At 43.8% G+C, this 18,780-nt stretch overlaps 2 protein-coding genes across 2 annotated transcripts in view; one reads left to right on the top strand and one right to left on the bottom strand.

Annotated features, from left to right (window-relative positions):
* Positions 1 to 1,017, bottom strand: part of nts (neurotensin) — a 5,457-nt gene extending 4,440 nt beyond the window's left edge. Inside the window, exon 1 of the mRNA XM_035642814.2 lies at positions 617 to 1,017. Within this exon, the coding sequence (XP_035498707.1) occupies positions 617 to 677 (61 nt within the window). The 5' untranslated portion in view covers positions 678 to 1,017. The remainder of the gene's footprint in view (positions 1 to 616) is intronic.
* Positions 1,018 to 2,975: 1,958 nt separating this feature from the next.
* rassf9 (Ras association domain family member 9) lies at positions 2,976 to 13,963 on the top strand. The gene is made up of 2 exons (XM_035642811.2): positions 2,976 to 3,216; positions 11,424 to 13,963. Exons 1-2 carry the CDS (start codon positions 3,170 to 3,172, stop codon positions 12,685 to 12,687), a joined length of 1,311 nt encoding a protein of 436 aa, XP_035498704.1. The 5' UTR covers positions 2,976 to 3,169; the 3' UTR covers positions 12,688 to 13,963.
* Positions 13,964 to 18,780: the final 4,817 nt, after the last annotated feature.

Raw genomic sequence — 18,780 nt, forward strand, 5'->3', positions numbered from 1 at the left:
GAACCCAAAGTGGCTCTGTAGTCTAATTCCCTGTGGATTTAGACTCTTGGGCGGTTGAATGCAGTTTGCATTTTTACCAGTAAAATGAAATGAATTTAAATGTTTTTCACTTGAAATAAATGAAAAAAGATAATAAGACTCATTGCTGGTGTCTCCGTGAGAGGCTCATTTAAATGAACATGTTTAAATGGCTTTCTAAAGCACTCAAATGAGGCATTAATACATTGGCTCATTGAGGGGAAAGGCGGTACAAAATCACACGTCGTTTTAATAAATAATGGGACCAGTAAAACGAAGTAACCACCTTGAGGGGAAATTATTTTGGCAGCCAAGGCAATAATCTGGAAACGCAGACCTCAGAAAACCACAGACTCCAAAAACCACAATGTTAAAAACAAGCTTTGAAATGCATGTTTGCATTTCATATTTTATATTTCTATCACTTAGGATATTCTTTTTTTTTTTTTAAAAGCAAAACAATGCATCTGTTGCATACAGTGAGTTATCTGAGAGTCATGTCGCGGCATCTGCTTTGTTACTATGAATGGATTTGGCGCCAGATAACACAAATTTAAAAGATACATGCCAAATCTGTTGACAGAGCCCCGGTGCTTACCTGTGCAAAGTCCGCCACACGTGAAGAAGAGAAGAAGGATACACGCCAGCTGTGCCTGCATCGTGACGGGAGTACGACCAAAAACCAAACAAACCAAAAAATAAAAGAAGAAGGAAAAAGGATCCCACACTTGAGAATTCAGCTGAGGCAGAATCTAGTCCATAAGGTGAAGGGGTCAAACCCAAGACAGCTAAAGAGGCTGAGGAGGGGACTGTGTGGCGGCGCTGCTGCTCCCACTTCTTCTTCTTTTTTCTTCCTCCTCCTCTTCTTCTTCTCTTCCAGCTCAAAGCAACGCTTCCCCCCTCGCCTGCAGGTTCCTGGCTGGATGTGTCGCGCAGTGGGCTCCATTCCCTCGGCTTATAAGAGCCAATGTGATGTCAGAGGATCCCTCACCACCACCGGCGGCCCCCGCCCCCTCATCCACTAACCCAGCCCCCACCATCCATCCATCCATCCGTCCGTCCGTCCGTCCGTCCGTCCGTCCGTCCATCCGTTTCATCCATTTCTCTCCTCCCTTCCCCTCCTGTCACCGTGTCATTGTTCCATCAGACGTCACTCTTGCATCACAGGGCGTGAAGGTTTGGGTGGTGTGGTTGTGCATACAGCTTTGTGCTGGCTCTCGTCTCACCGGGAAGACGTTTGGGAGGATGCGCGACGGAGATTCCCTCCACGTGTCCCCCTTAGCTCTTCATTTTTCTTTTTTTTTGTAGCTAATGCTTGTGCTGACGGAGACGTCACCACGAGTGGCTGCTCTGGAACTGTCGGTGGGGTTTAACTCGGGGATGGGGAACTTCTGCTTTTCCATGTTTGATTAAAATCAAAGTTTTTGCCTAAAAACTTACCGGATTCTGATGATCAGAATTCATGATTCATTTCAGTAAAATGTTCTGTCCACCGCAGACAAGATTTCTATTAGCTGCTGCTGCAAAAACCCCCCTTTAACAAAACCCAAAACTATTACTACTACTTTTTTTGAGGGGAAAAACATGTACCTTTTCATTCAGAAATCTGACTCTATCTGACTCTAATGCTCCGGGGGAACGATTTCCCCCGGAGCATTCAGTGGCCATGGGTCTCCATGCTCAGACACCGCAGGTCCTCCATCACTGATACGATCTGCTGCGGTGAACGAGGAAGACGCTCAGAGCTGCTGCTCCTCCTCGCAGGGAAATGAGGAAGGGGGGGGGGGGGACAATCTTATAACCATCAGTGACAGGGCACTATGGCATTATTTGTCATTCATGTTGCTCTCAGAGGTAATGGCAAATGTCAAATTAACAAATATGTGCGGCTCACTGTTTAGTGTTTACAATATGCGTACAGTATGCTGTATGTGATTTTCAAAAAGGGTAATAAGAGGGGGACAACGCCAACGAGTATTTAGATAATAATCATGAAAAATCTACTTTCATGAATTCTTTGGAGCACAAGCCCTGTGATATTTGTCGGGACTGGTGCTGCCTCGGCGCTCGGGTGGCTTTGCAAGCCTTTATTAAGGCATTATATACTAAAAGACATTTTTGCAACGTGTATTAACATATTTCCTTGTCTACAACAAATCCCATTCGGCACTAAATGACACAATACACGTGACTGAGGACAGCGCGGCGAGATGGCTCGAGTTAACGTTCCTCATCAGAAGCGGGTTTATAAAGCATGAAAAGGTTTGGACGGAATCTAATGAATTTTTGTTCACTAAACATAGAAACTTAATCGCAGCCCCTGACTACTGGCTACGCACTCGCACGAACGTGGCTACGCGAAAAAAACAAAGCTCAGATCCCGACATACACAGTTGGAACAGGCTGGAGTTCAATCAGGCTGCGTTCCTCTTTGTGTGTGAATTTTATTTCATCCTTGTCGCCTGAATACAACAGCGACGTCATACTCCAAGACATTGAATTTGCTCTCCTGTGCCATCACTTCACTCACTCTGGCCTCTTCATTGCACTTTTGGATTTATTCGTACAGGATCCTACTAACTGTGTGCTTCATAAATGCAACGACCAATATATTATATCATACAGTACTTCATTTTAATAATATTGTGAATGAGGTATAGGGACACGTCATATGGATATGTCTTGTCTCCACAATGTGCATATTCCTAATGAAATTTCTCGCTCTCTTATTCTGCCATGAACGTTCTAATCTGTAGAGAGTTTCACCCCTGACCTGATCCCACAGTTTTTGATTTCTGTTTGGTATGGTACATTTTTTTTTTTCCCCTTCTGTTCCTCGTGGCTTCACCTTTGTTATTTTGTGTCCCCCCTCTCCTTCGGTTTCACGAGTTGTTCTTGTAGGTGGAAGGGGGCAGAGTTTCACCAAAAAAGAAAGGAAAAACAAATCTCAGCAGCTACTGTATGGCGTAGGGGAAGCACCTCCCTCCCCCTGTTTGGATGGGGCGGCGGACGGAGTTGCAGTCGGGACACCCTTAACTTTTTGTGTTTTATGTCCGAGACGCACCACATACTTGTCCGTCGCCGTGCCCTGCGTGGACGGTGACTTTTCCTTTCGGATTCTGCGGCCCCGTCTCCGTGCGTCCCCCGAATCATGGCTCCGTTTGGGAAGAACTTCCTGAAAGCTCGACTGAAAAACAGGTAATTTTCGATGATTTTCCTGGGAACGGGAAACCTGTTTCGCGCGCGCGGGTGTGCGTGCGTGCTCCCTTCTTTCTTTCAATGTTCGGCTTCAGAGAGCTCCCTCTCTCTCGTTTTGGACGCTTTACGCAATTACGCGACAATTACGCACGACGCAAAGTGCGCAAGTGGTGAAGAAAGTTGATCGGTGAGTGCAGTCGTGTCAAGCAGCATCCTTTTGCCCAGTGACATGCATCGTTCGAGACATAATGATACGATGGTCCTTGAAGGCATGTATTTAGACTCAGACTTATGCACCAGACAGAATAAAGTTTTGAATCCATACAGCTGTTTTTTTGACACAAAAATGAATGTAAGACTTATTTTTCTTATCAGTAGGTGTAAGGTCCCCCCCGCATCCATGTTAAAAGTTTGAGCAAAATATGCCATTTGATAGGAGTTCTCTGAGTCCTGTCATATACACAGCGCTGTTCATCAACTGATACCTCCTCCTGCTCTGCAATTACTACCGAGATTTTATATTTCATGGGACACCAGAGTGGAAGAATATTAAAATCGATATCACTTCAGGTTGAGAGGGATCCTGTCATCAGCGCTTGTATAGTTTCCCCAGTGATTTCCTTCTGCGGTGGCCAGCTTGGCCTTCTGGACGCGATCCCCTCGGCTCTGGGAAGGATGGAAAACGAGATCCGCAGAGATGCACAGGCCATCTCTGCGTCCGTTATTGCTGCAGAAATTCTAGTTGCGTTGTTGACGGCCCGCTTTTTTGTTGTTGTGCATGACTTGGTGCACAGAGTTTCTCTCTTGGGAGTATCTAGGTCATGATCCAATCCCTTGCAGTGTGCGGGCAGGATTCGTGCTGCCAAAACCAGGATCGGGGGGAGGTTTGAATTATGGGTGAAGAAGTTTTTTTTACTTATTAACACTTCCATTTGAATCAAACTCAGTCGGGAAAAGGGTTTGGATGAAGTTCAGCAAAATAAAACAAACTTTGTTGGTGGTGGTGACATTTTTCATACCGTGGCACCAGCAGCACATTAAATTATATTTTCCAATGAGATAAATTACCTCTGGTAGCTTCAAACAGTCTGACTGAAGCTGTCTCCAAAAGCATATCTTTATCAGGGTTTTTTTTTCATGTTGTGCAGTAATTACCGTCGCGGCAACCTATAATTATCTTGAGTGTTTAGATGTGTAGATATGTCAAACGCCTGATTCCCGAGACTGTCTCTTTCACTCGTGCGGAGACACTGAGCTGGATGTTTGCTCAGAGAATGACGGGGGATGAAGCTGCACGTCAAGTTGAAACATCAAAACCTTTTGCGAAACTTTTTCGGAATAAAACTTGAGTGAGGATTACAGCCGACAGCCGTCTGAATACCATCAAACGGCCCAAGTGCGTCATCGTGGAGTCCGGTGCATCAACTTGGCATCCACCGGTGAAAAAAGCACATAACAGGCCTGAGAGGTTTTGAAATTACAATAAGCGGTTGCCAGCCAGTGACATATGTGACCAAAGCGACGTAGTGACCTCTTCCACTTAATCTTGCTCTGTGCCACAATTACTGCATTACGGCATTGTGCACAGGACCAATTAGCCTCTGAAAATGTTTGAATAGCACAAATTAGCAGGCCACTGTGAACAATAAAGGACAAGATGCTCTGCGGGCTGAAAGAGGGGGAAAGTCACTTATTTTCACTGAGCAAAAAGCTTGTTTGGTTTTGGGGGGTTGGGGGTGGGAGTAAGGGGGGGTGTTCACAGAGGAAGGGAAGGGGTGTGTTGTGTCTCTGCTCACAGATGCCTATCGGCAGAGTCATCGTCCCGGAGATCAACATATCCAGGGAGACGAGTGGTGTTATTTCCTCGCCGATCCCTCATCCTCTTTCAGATAAGCGCGAGAGGAAGCGCCTCCTGTCCTGCACCGGGCAGTTTCCAAACCCTGCAAGCCAGACACAGAGAAAACGCGGCGTAGGCACTTGCTACGATCTCATACAATCGCCGTTTTGTGAGGAAAATGTTGCACGTTTGAACTTCACTTTAATGCATTTAGGGTTTCGATGATAACTTGAGCAGATGGCGGTCTGTCTCGACAGAGCCGCTTTTAATCACTTTAGGAAAGGCTAATGCAAGGTTTTCATCTTAGTTATGCCAATGATGCTGACCTTTAACCTTTAATGTGATGTTCCACATCCCGAAGCAATGATTTCCTTCATCTCTTTTCTAATGGTTAGTCAGTGGCATCCACTCGTGCACAGTTTTGATAAGGACTTCTTTCTTCAGCAGAAAGTAATTCCAGAGTTTGTTTGGATGATCCAAAGTGACTAGGAGAGAGATGCTGCTGCTTAATGTTAGGATGGCAATGTCAGCTTGTTGGTCAATCCAATGCTTTTTTTCCAGACTATATACTGTATCTCAGCAACTATTGAAGGGACTGAGTTTGGTTGCTTTCCACGGGGCCTAGAGGATGGATCCTCATTGTCTTTGTGACTTTTCCTCTAGCGGTTGATTTATGATGTAGTTATGGATCGGATTGTCATTATAATTTGTAAGACAGTAACACCTCCTCAGGTTTAATCATCACGACTTTAGTGAGCCCTTCAATTTCCGTATTATACTGCACTTTTGTGTTACCCCAAACACTACTGGCATGACGGCATACAGACTTGCAACATGTTTCATTTCACTTGTCTGAGGATTTTAAAATCAGCTGACGTGCTGCTTGCCTTATCATTTGTAAGACCAATCCTACGATGTCATTTCCACCTCCTGACTAAATAGGATATAATCTAACCTGTTGACAGCGGAGGCTACGGCATGTATTTACTGATATGCTTTCACAGCCGCGTTCCTGTCGGAAAAATTCCGCACCACCCTCATCATGTCACTATTGACCTGGGGAAACGCGTCCGGAGGGCTATAATCTGTAGTAACTCGCTCCCACCGCCAGCGTGCCGTCCGGTTACTTGTAGCTGGCAAATTCATGACACAAGAGGGAATCATTTAATGTCTGCAAGGTTTTCATTGTGCGTGTCACAATGGAAGAGGGCCGTGCCAACGCAACTAGCTGCGGCGTAACAGTCCCACGCAGAAACTTGTACTTGAGTTGGTGCGATCTAAGCGTGGTTTTCCTGCCTTACGTCCGATGTCTCACTCGGTACCGCAGCATTTGAGTTCAAGCTGACGTCATGCAGGCTTGCTCAGGTTTCTTGTCTTTCTCTTGTTTTGATTGCTGTTTGTTTTTAATCGCCCTTTTCATTTCTGTTAAGCACATTGTAACTTTGTTAAGATAGGTGCTGTATAAATTAAGTAATATTATTATTATTATTATAATTTCTTGGGCACACTCAGGTGCGAAATGCTGAGGTTTAACCCGTCACGTGTTGTCCCTGTGACGAGGTCTTGACGTTTACGCTTTATCATCATATACGTCCTAATTCCATTGTCAGGTTTCCCATCACAGGGTTGGAGTTCATCACAGTATCAGCGTCGACCTCGCTGTCATTTGTTGCCCAAAGCTGCGGCCTATGAGGGCACCCTCATTCGCTGTTTCTGGCAACACGGCCTCAGCCCGAGTTATGAATATCAAATGGCGCCCAATGTGACAGCCCTCATGGACGTATTAGCTACGATGCAATCAGCCAAATGGTGCGCGCAGTGAGGGCTAGTGGATTTGGCAATGGCAAAGATGGAAACCGCTGTTCTCATCGAAACGTTTTCTCTCCTTCCACTTTTGTTCCCGTTAGGCGGCTTTTGAGTCTCCAAGATTTTTTACTTTAGGCCTAAAACAGCTTGTAGTGAAAGAACTAAACATTTTTTACCCAAGAGCTAAAAAATTGAATTAGTGTAAGTGGCAATTATATTCTCATTATGAGTTATCGTTCCATCAAGGAGGTGATGAGGCTTACAGAAAAGTATGCTGCAGGTTGTCTTTTCTTGATTGGCCAGTGTCTCGGGCTACATCCATACTTCTACGTTTTTGTCGTGAAATTAAAATTCATAACAAAAATGATCTGCGTCCAGACATGCATTTTGACTTACTTTAACACAACTGAAAACATATGTCACATGACCATTCATGCACACGGAGCATGTGCGTGCCGCTTTAAACAGGAAGCAGATTGGTTGCATAGTTACAGAAAATACTATGGACCGCAACAAAACGGGTGAGAGTTCATGTTTTCAACGCTTTGCTCTCTACCCCTGGTAGTTGAGTCGCGACGGATAAGAACCAATCAAGAGGGCGAATGTGACTGTTTCATCGTTTCCAAACGCCTCCATTCTTGGGCGCTGGGAAGCTCCAGAGTCGTGTGGACGGCAGGAGTAGACGTAGCCGTAGTGATGCGCTTTATGAAAGGAAACATAGTGATGTGGATGTAGCCCCATCCTGCTTGTTGCTGCTGGTGCTTTCTCCTCTTGTGAGGCCTGTAAATTTAGTTTTACAGCAAGCTACGAGCTTCAAAAAGGTCAATGATCGGAGATCTATGGGTGACATTGCATGTTTTTCTCCACTTCATGTATAAAAAACTGAAGAAGAGTAGCCAGCGGCCAAGTGAAAAGGAAAAGGGTTAGGTGTTAACATTTCTATCCACCCTGATCTGTAGCCTGATAGCATACTGTAAGTAGCTGCCCATCTACTGTAAACTCAAACTATCCAGGAGCCACAGTGCCTGCTCGCCATCCAGCATCGTGGCCGTCATGAAATATAAAAACCTGACTCATTTCTGATGCTACACGAGTTTATTTTTGCCATTTTCTCTTCTTTCCATGAATTCCATTATTGACATAATCCAGCTCCAGCCCTGAGAAATGCTCAACATATTACAGTTAGTGTTAATGGGTTGTTGTTGTTTGGTTTTTTTTTAACTCTGCCTGTCATTTGAGGTTAGTTTCTTAACACTTGACATGGGACTAATGCGCTCACTGCCATGCATTTGTCAACACTTTCTTCACATTAGTGAGCAGAGAAGAAAACAGGCCGCACCGACTGGTATGGAATCTATTTTCCCCTTCCTCCCTCTGTCCATTGAACTGTGGGGGCAGGATGTTGTCTGAACATGGGTGGGATTTTTTTTTTGTTGCCCAGAACAAATGCAGGTGTTTCCCAGCCTTGCTGTACCCTCTTCCTGTACAGCTGAGGGCTTGGGTCACCCCCTCTGAAATACCCAATTGTCTAGAGAGCATGTTTGTTCACCTGTTTGTTCAGATACGAACATGGATCCATGTTTCCCACATGCTTAGGCAGAAGAGTGTCGTTTTTTGGCAGGGAGATGTTTGTGCTGCACAGGCGATTTAAAGATATTTAGGTTCAGATAAACGAATTGGTTGTGATGCAATGATCTTGTTTTCTTTATTCCCTATTTCTGTATGTTTTCCATCCTGGAATTCTGGGAGAAAAACAAAGCAATTTCTGCCTTTCTAGAGGTGGTCGAAGTTGGTGTTGAGAAGCCTTTTAAGCATTTCATTGGTCGAGATGAACGTTTAACAACCTTAAACATCGTGTGGTGGTTAAATCCAAAGGAAATGTGTGTGTAAAATCCTAATCTGCAATGTGATCTCGCTAATAACAACAGCTGTTGAATAAAGTCGTGGATTGCAAAATCTAACTTGACTACAAGGAGCATGAAATGAAGATATTTATGTGCAGCACAACACAACATTTCTGGTTCACAGTTCCCATTCATCCATTTTACCCAAATAAAAATTGCTTAAATTTGACAATTATTTTAGAAGACATGAACCTAAGTATATACAAGTATGCGTTTTAGAGCCATTGCATGACTGCATTATATTGTATATGTGCAGCCTTTACTGCGTCCACCCACTGTTTTTCTTGCCTGTGCAGCAGGTTAGCGTTTGTGGGATTTCCAAAGTGTGTGGTAGTTGGAATCTTTGGAGGTCAAAGTCATCATGGTTGTTGTCTATGAATGCCAGAGGCATGCTGGATTTGTTTGGCCTGTGCATAGCTCCAGTATTTGCTTCGCTCCGCTCGTCGCCAAGGGTCTCCATAACCATTAACCAGCCACTTCCATTGTTGCGTACGTATCACATTCCTGAGACCTTATTCACCCGCAGTTTACACAATGCTACAGTTGTGTGTTTTCATGCCATGAGGGAACCAAAACACAGTGGTATCAGTGTGTAAAAGCGGCAAACACGGAGAGATAATTCATTTCAAGTTCTCCACTTTGAATTATACTTGATATCCCCCTTAATTGTGTCAGCCCACAGGTAGGCTGTGTCTGCATCATCCTCAAAGGATGTGTATTTATGTCCAATGCCCCCCTCGTGATGACCCTAGATTAATGCAGGCTGCGGCCAACCAAGGTTATCTTCACAAATAAAAACAGAGCAGCTACAAGATGCAAGGTTCAGATCTAGAGCCACTGCTGTGCACCAAGGCCAGAAACAATTGACAACCCAGCTGAGCAAACAGAATATTTGTTTTTTAATCACAAAGTGTCATTTTTTGGGGGGTAAATAAACAGTAGGTTCCACTTTTGTGCGCTAATCTACAAACAGGTCAGGCTTCTGTCCGCCAACATGACATAAATGTGATCGAGCTGAGCTACAACAAAACGCCCTCAGTGATGTCATCAGTTTGCTATCTGAAACCGGAAAATCACCAAGGACGTTAGGTATTTCAGATTTATTACTCTTAACAGTGAAGAAGAAAATCAAGTATTGCCTGTTTGGTTGCAAAACCACAGACCAACATTCCTTCAACCCAGAAAATCTGACTGCAGTTCAGTGTTCGAGGAGTTTACATGGATAATCGTTCACTGGTTTCCTTGAGATTGAACTGTCTGTAATTGATTGATTACTATTCTGTTTTTTGCTAGAGTAAATCAGTGTTGACCTAATCTATCACAAAAATTGCAGAATAGGCCTAACATGTTATCTTTCATATATATACATATGATAACATGATACATGATTCTTTATCTTCAAATCATATTGAATTGTCTGGCAATGCTATCTACTTATTTGATTACTCGTTGTTGTGGATGTCTGCATTGCCAGTGCCTATCATTTGATGGCTGGATATTAGGTCCTGGATATTACCGGTGGTCCATTAAGCATGTAAAAAAATGAATAGCGTCGGGCCGTCAGAGGTCAATTTTTGAACAAGTTTCACGGTCCAGACGAAAAGGTAATGAGGGCCTTGGGCTTAAATAGCTCAAAACCAAACCATTAAGTGATCATCTCTGATGCGAAAGATGGTGACCAACAGTCTAATAGAATCAAGCCGGGGAGTGCAAAATGAGTGAATGTAGTTTTCTGCTCATTGACCTAATGGAAATCCATCAAAGTAGGGTCTGTTTGAGGACAAATATCACTTGGAATCGTGTAAGGACTTTATAGAAGCATGAGTGGGAGAGTATCTGTGTGTTGAACTTCAAGTTTGGTAACTGTTGCTGTAAGGGAGCTTGTGAAGTGTTTGAACATAACCTTTTTTGTAAACATGGCCATTCCAAATGAATCCTTATTTCATTCATTTCTCAAATTGTGGTTAACAACAACAGGCTGATCTTTATCTCAACGATCATGGTTTAGATCTGCCGGGGGACCTCTGTTGCACATTATCCCTCCTCAATATTCTCTCATTTCCTGTCAGCTATCTAAATTAAAGGGAAACAAGAGTCTGCAGGCACGGTCAGTCAATAGACTTATCCCCTGGGGACCACAAATGCCTGAACAAAATTTCAAGGGAAATCATTATTCGAAAACCTGAAGGCATTCGAAGCTTCAACCATTGAAGTCAGAATTACATTTTTTATATTTGAATAACCACTAAAATTCCCCAAATAGCCAGTGAAATAATAGTTATCTAACATTATTCGATATTGCATCAACATGAATTAATGTTAGTTACTCTCAGACATTTTTAGCTCAGTGATAGCTTTGTGTGTCGCACCTTCTGTCTTACGTTACCGGCCCTGATACTGGGACAGTGACCACGTGACAAATTATAACAACGCTAGCTAAGGTGTCGAAAGGAGTCAAGAAAACTGGCATATCAAAGAACAAATCTACAACGTGTTTGGCAAATCACATGAAAACTGGAAGTCAAAAAATAAACAGCTTGCAAATGCTACAATTTTCCTTTTTCTATTTTGGCTGGTGTCTTTGTCTCTCAATGCTACTTGAGGGAAATGTTTTCATACCGAGGCTCCAGTTGTAAGCTTTGTTTCTGTCTCTTTCCTAGGACAAAAGATGCCGAGCCCGTGACAGGAAAGGAGATTCAGGTTACTGTCTGCAATGAGGAAAAGGTTGTCTGTGGAGTAACAAAGCACACAACTTGTGCAGATCTGATTCAGGCGTTACTGGAGGATCACAAGTCAATCCCAGAGAGCAAGTGGCTCCTGCAGGGGGAACCCAAAGACTTCTGTCTCGTCGAACATTGGAAGGGCTTTGAGAGAGCGTTGCCTCCTCTCACCAGAATCCTGAGGCTCTGGTATGCTTGGGGCGACCAGAGACCCTTCATCAAGTTTATTCTGGTCAAAGCCAGCGATTTTGTGCCTCAGCCCGTCAAGAAGGCTGTAAAGTCCAAGGGGGCCAAGGCCAAGCGGTGGGAGCAGGGTCGTGGGCAGTACCCCCAGCCTCTGCCAGTGGAGAAGCAAAAGCGCATGGTGAAGAAGGCTTTCAGGAAGCTGGAAAAGCTTCACAATGAAAGCAAGACCTCCCCGGGCGCCGAGGAGATTGAGCGAATGGTGCAGCTCATTCTCAACCAGGACCACGCCATCCGGGATCAGATCCAACACATGAGGGAGCTGGATTTGGAGATTGAGCAGTTCGAACTACTGGCACAGAGAGAAGCGGAGTGTGAGAGTGCACTGGCTCAGGCTTGCGGTCAGAGTTCGGAGGTGCACACTGAGGAGCAGCTGCAGGAGTACCTGTACACCAGCGATGGAGTTGAACAGCTTGACCTGCAGGTCCAGAGACACCAGGAGCTCATCCTTCAGCTGTCCCGGGATATAGACTCTGAGCTCAGGAGGGCTACCTTCCCGCTAGACCAAGACGAGGAGGGTGAGCAGGAAGGAGCAGCAGCTGCTTCCTGGATTGCCTCCGAGTCGGACAAATCGTTCTACACTGCCGAAGTCGAGAGGCTGCGGGATGAACTGAATTGCAGCCTCTTCGCCGGTGTGTCCCTTCACAACCAAGCTGCAGAAATAGACAAGCAGCTGAAGTACTTTGACACTACGCTGGTCTCCAAGGACCAGGAGTGCTGGCAGCTGGCCGCCCAGCTGAGCTCACTGCAGATCGGGGACGGCACAGAGGAAAAGTCCAGTCCTCCCCCACTGAAAAGTGACACTCAGTGCAGCGTCTCTCAGACGGTGAAACTCAAACACAGCCTGTCCCCTCTAGACATTACAGACACAGACTCAGACACCGGGATTAGCTCCACACACAGTCAGGACTCGCTGTCACCGTGTCTCGACTTCCCTCCCCCGCTGGATACAGACGTTTGAACAACCCAGCTGACCCCGCATGCTCTGTACGCAATAGGCCCAGTCTGTGCCTCTCAGGTGTTAACATTACATTTGAGCATCTCTTTGTCAGATCAATCCCCTGGTGACCGTTCATGAACCCAGAAGGTTATTCAACAGGAGCTGAACCAAGCAGACGATTCGTTTTCCGTAACCATTTTAATAATCGATTAGCCATTTCAGTCATTTTCCAAGTAAATTTGAAATATTCTTGGTTTCAGCTTGTGCTGCTATTTTTTGTCATATACTACGAGTCACTTAATTTTTTGGATTGTTTTTTCCCCACAAACAATTCTGTGGACACATGGTATTTTATAGTAAAAAAAATGGTGGTATCCAAAATTTGCTAGTTTTACTTGTTTAACCTGTATCCACATAAATATTATTTTTTTATACATCATTTACACACGACACATCACTTTGGCATTTTGGGATATGAGTCACAACATTGGAAACATTGATCAGTGAGCAGAGAGTTATCCAAGGTTTGAGTTTTGGCTTTCAGAAAACTTTCTGCCACAAGTCGTATTTAAATGGCATTCTGTGTTTTTGCAAGGCACATGGATTCTCAGGACTGAGGCTCAGATGTAATGAAAATACATGGAAGGCACAAACTGGAGCTACTGCATGTGTGAACCAACTACTGTCTATCACCGTTTATTGACCTTGATTTGTCTACTCTTATTTGTAAAAAACCCCGAAAACATAGAAGTAAAGACGTTTTTACCTATGACAGACATGTTTCATGTATGCCAGGCTTAGTTACTTAAAATGCATGTTAATTCCCCCGACTAAAGTTCAAGATTTTTCTGAAGCTGCACTTCTTTGTACACACTAATTCGTCTATTAACACTGTTTTATATTAAAACAAATAGCTAAATGGTTTGGATGTAGAATATGTTAAAATGTATAATTGATTACACTGTAAATACGCTGCTGCCTCTGCTGTAAAGGACCAAATTTGAAAAGTCAATTTGATAAAGGAACTGAGACAATATTTATTTATCATGTAATTGTATTTTGCAGCTGATTGTTTCCCCTCTCAGGCAACAATCTCCGAGCAATCTCAGTCGGACCGAACCCGTTCAGCTCTGAAATATTAATAATGCGTTATATGATTAATATTATTTGCACAAATATATGGTCTACAGTACATATCTGTAAACATGCCTTAAAAAAAAACCCACAGGCTATGATAAAGTGAATTGTGTATTTCAACTTTCAAAATAAACACTAATACTGTCAATGTCTTTGAAAATGAGTTTGGTGAGCAAATTGAATTCCATCGATTTTCTCAAAGCTCCGAGTCACCGCGGAGAAACGACGCGGCTCCCCGAGAGCCCCCCCATCTCTCCTCACCGCGCCGTATAATCAGACGAGATGGTCGGCAGGCAGGCACAAACAGCGACGCGCTCGCCTCCAGTCAAGGTGCTGCCGACAGACTAACACTTTGTGCTCGGGGGCGGAGCGGGGGCTGGCTGCTCGAAAAGCAGGGGATATCTGTTTCGCGCACTAATTGCTCATCCGCCCCTCCCTCCCCCCTACTCCCTCGCCGCTCCAAGCCACTGAGTAACTCCGCCAAGCATGAAAGGCCAAGAGATCTTACAATGTGAACAATCTCGCACTGGTGCCCCACGCTTGTTGACGGAGCAGCGGTTTGTCACGGTACTTCTAGCATGTTCTGACTCACCAACAGGCACAGGCGCACACACACACACACACACACACACACACACACGTCTTGAATTGGTGGAATTTTAAAGTAAAGGAGGGTTGAAGGACTTTTGAAGAACCAAGGGCTTTTATGGACATATCTACAGTTTTACAGTCTTTTAACATTTAGGGAAGCTTCTAGTGCGGCAAGTAGAACTATAGAAAACAATATTTTTGATAATGTTTTGAGCTCATATGCCCAAAAGAATTTCAAATCAATTGGTTTTTGCTCTTTTTACCATTAAGAAGAACATTTTCTGTGACCAGTTATTCATCATGAAAAGTTTCCTATGTGGAACAGAAAAAAATAACGACAAACTTACTTTGCCTCATTGTTTTATTGACGGACACATTGAGGCAGCCGCTGCTCTCAAATAGCGAAATGAAACCGTCGTTAAGATAACGACAGAACAACAGAACTCTCCGCCACTCACTGTTGGAGAGTCTTTGGAACACTCTGGAACACTTTTGCAAAGCGGTAAGGCTGGTGGTTCCCCTGCTGCAGCGCGACTTCACCGCCGCGTTGTCGGGGCTGGCTGCAGATCCACGTGATGTTTACCTCTCCTCTCGACTCTGCCACAGGTGAGCAATTCAAAGACGGCACCGCTCGCTCGCAACCGTGTTCCCCGCCCGACAACAATAATTACCCGGACCAAAATGACAATTTGGCTGACTGCAAGCCCGTCTTCGTTCAGCCCTCCCTACTTATCACAACTGGCCAGTTTTGAGAGAGCCATCATTTGTTGTCGGCCATGGGTCCAGCACTGAATATGAACAGCGTGGTGATTGCCTGCGGCCAAAACATACCAAATGAACTTTAACTCCTGCTTGACTCCAAAGACGACTGCCAAATGGTGGCCCTCTTCATGCCTTTGACCTTTTGTGGGCCCGTGTTTTTTTTTAATCTTTTTTCGCACAGAAGGAAGCAGTGAGATAAGACTCGAGCAGACGTGACGTGGAGGATATGGCACATAAATTCTGTTGTGGCTGTATTGTGTTAGGTCTGCTTGGGTAGCTTTCACCATGAGTGTGGGGGAAACCCTGCCTTCTAAATGAACCCATTTCAATATTTCATTAAAAGCTGCTAATCTGTCATTCTTCACCACTCTCCGGTTGAAATAACCACGTTCGACTCCTCAGATTCATTTTTTCAGACCAGTACATTTGGCTCCGACATTTGAAAACTACCTGGACAGAGACAGCATGAAGGCGTGGATCGGCCTCGCTGCCAGAAATGCAAGGGGGTTCTTAAGGGGCTAGGAGAGCATGGCACATGATGACGCTAATGATTTCAATACTGAGAAGCTCTGATACATGAGGAAATAGCCATCATTTGTTGCAAACTGCATGTGCCAAAACCTGAACTGCATCTATGTTGGTGTTCCCGATGCGCGCCTGATAGTCAACTCAGATAATGCAGATAAAAGGAAAAATAGATTCACTTAGCCCCTCACTACATTTACCATCCCCAGAATAATAATAATAATAATATACGACTGGGATGTGATTCGGGATGCTCAAAAAAAGCACCAAAATTGACCCACCACATGGGCCCACACGGTGGCCCTGCGAAGATCCCATCAGCCAATCCCAGTCACATTTGGGTTCAAGCTGGACGAGTTGGGACCTGTTCAGGGGCTTTGGGCTTAATTGCCCTCAATCAAAGCAAATGTTGGATTGGCATCCCATCCAAGAGCATGAATCGTTTGATCAAAGAGCCGGAGGAGCAATAAGCAATAATCTGTCCCCGCTGCCAGAGACGAAACCAGAGCGCAAACAGGGAAGACTGAAAGTCGTGTGTGTGTGTGTGTGTGTGTGTTGTAGATGGTGGGAAACCTGCTGGCTGCTGCTTTGAAGACGGGAATTTTTTATGAAATATGATCTGGGTCGTGTGGTCGCTTACATTTCTGTACATGATATCGTTTGTTCACCCATTCAAATCAGAGTTCTTTATTTGCAAACACCAACGCGCGACTTTAGGGAACATTACATGGACAATTGTTACATTCTGGGGGATTTACCTTTCCTTAAACCAAACTTGACCTTAACTTAACCTTAAAATATATCTTCACCTAAAAATGAAATGATCTACATCATGACAGAATGTGTTCGTCTAAACAGATTTATGTTCACAACATGAGTGATCCCTAGACCACACACACACACACACACACACACACACACACACACTTCAAATGCTCCCTTTTATCCTCCCACCACAAACCCCCCGTCCCTGCAAGCTCCAGTTAGCACATTTCGTTTTGGCATGGTTGTTAATTTTCCTCTTTATTAGCGCGGCCGTCCTGGATGACAGGTGTTCTCTGAAGCACCTCGGTCCCCCCCCCCCGCCGCCACGCAGCCTCTCATTAGACGGAGACACTTGTCGCCCCTCAGACGGTCACAAGACCGTCACAAAGCAATAGTAAACAGAAAGAACATTGAAGGTCGGAGTTTTTTTTGGTTTCTTTTAAATGAAGCCAAACTGATTAAAATCTTTAATTATGTCTGGTGTCGTTTTACCTTGGGGGTTTGTTGTTGTTATAGGCAAATAACAAAAGGGTTGTTTCAAAGTTAAGCTGGTATCCACAACTTTCAAAGTTGAAGAGACCAGTACAGTGAGTCATTTGTATGGATTTTTCTCAGACAATATCCTCCAAGGTTATATCGTTATATCGGTCCTTGTTGATTTTTAAAGGTCACCACATTTATCTTTACATTACATAACATTCATTTTTGCTGATGCTTTAAACTTTGCTATCACTACATGTAGGTAAGACATTTAACCAGCTTACATGCATTATAAATGCCAAGGCCATCAAGGCAAAGACAATAAAAATAAAAACGTTTCCAGGGCGCCTGGGTGGAAAACAGGAAGAAGAAAAAATTCAATTACTTTATTTGGCCGCAAAGGCCCCATTAAAAATACAAGTTGAAACCATTTAAAAGCAATCTAAAGACAAGTTGAACCATAAGTAAAATGCAAGATATTTGTAATTAAGTCGCCATTTCCTTGCGGACCTCGGTGGAGAGATGGCACAGAGTTACTTTTTAAAATCGGTTCATTTTGGCTAATGGGCCTCTAAATAGAGAAGCAGGGGGTGGGATCTGAAACCCTGGACGTGAAGGATGGAGCTGTCACACTGAATAGACCGATCTCCCGTTGAGTGCCAACCAATTTAAAGTACGAGGATACACACTACTGAATTCTAAGTGTGAGGGTCCGTTCAACAATAACACAATGACATCAATGTTGTCTGCACAACCTGCTTTTTTATTAAATTTCACTTTTGCAAATTCAAATACCGTAATTTGTCCCAAATAAAACGGGTTCTGGAGCTCTGCCATTTCTGAGCCGCATCAGTTCACACAGACAATTATATATTCGGAGTTCAGCAGCATGATACCTCCCACCAGAATCACAAAAAACAGGAATTCCGACTCTAACGTTATAAAGGTTATATTCACTTATACAAATATTTTTTTAGGAAATAATGAATTATGTCTCCCTCTCTATCAAATTATACCTTTGATTCATGAAGTCGTCAATCAGAATTTCTTAATGGAGAATGTCGATTTTACACAGATCATATATACTTGGCAGTGTGAAAACGGTCATCATGTAAAAAAATGTTTTGCTCGGCTATGGAGGGTGCACTGAAATTTAGTGCTGTAGGCAGGGAGAGTCTGACAAAAATTTGTATCATGGTAAGTGTATGATCTGTTTTTCGGAACATGACCCATAATTGGGACTAAAGTTCAGGAGATATCCTTGATGTAATTTTTTTTTAAAAAGACTTTAAAAAGATTTTCCCAAATGTCACATTTGCTTGTTTGCGTCAGTGTTTAAATCGAATCAAAATTCCTGTTTGGGGCTTATTTTCCTTAGATTAAGTTCTCTCTCTCTCTCTAACACAAACACAAACACACACACACAGGACAGCCGTGTACAACCATAAATGAGGACAGCATTTAAATTCAGATGGAGAGGAATCTGAAAGTGTTATATTCAACTACACTCAGCTATAATCAGGCTGTGATTAAATGCTAAACAACCAGTCTGCGGTCGTTAGGCAGAGTACTGTATGTGGGGGTTGAATGCCTTGCTTAAGGGGCCTTAAGGACCTTGGAGACAGCAGATGATTCAAAACAGTCACCACAAAATCCACCCAGAAGCTGTGCTGGAGCTTTCACGTACTCTTCATTTACTCTGTATTGATATTTATGGAAGCTTATAGGGGCCTTAATTCAAATGATAATGTAAATGTGAATTTTGAAAATGTAATTCCACAATAGCATGTCTTTTGAGTAAAACATTTGAATGAAAATCCAATCTTCATTTTCATATCCTTGTATGGGCATTCC

The sequence above is a fragment of the Scophthalmus maximus genome, chromosome 7 (assembly GCF_022379125.1).
Source record: "Scophthalmus maximus strain ysfricsl-2021 chromosome 7, ASM2237912v1, whole genome shotgun sequence".
NCBI classification, from domain to species: domain Eukaryota; kingdom Metazoa; phylum Chordata; class Actinopteri; order Pleuronectiformes; family Scophthalmidae; genus Scophthalmus; species Scophthalmus maximus.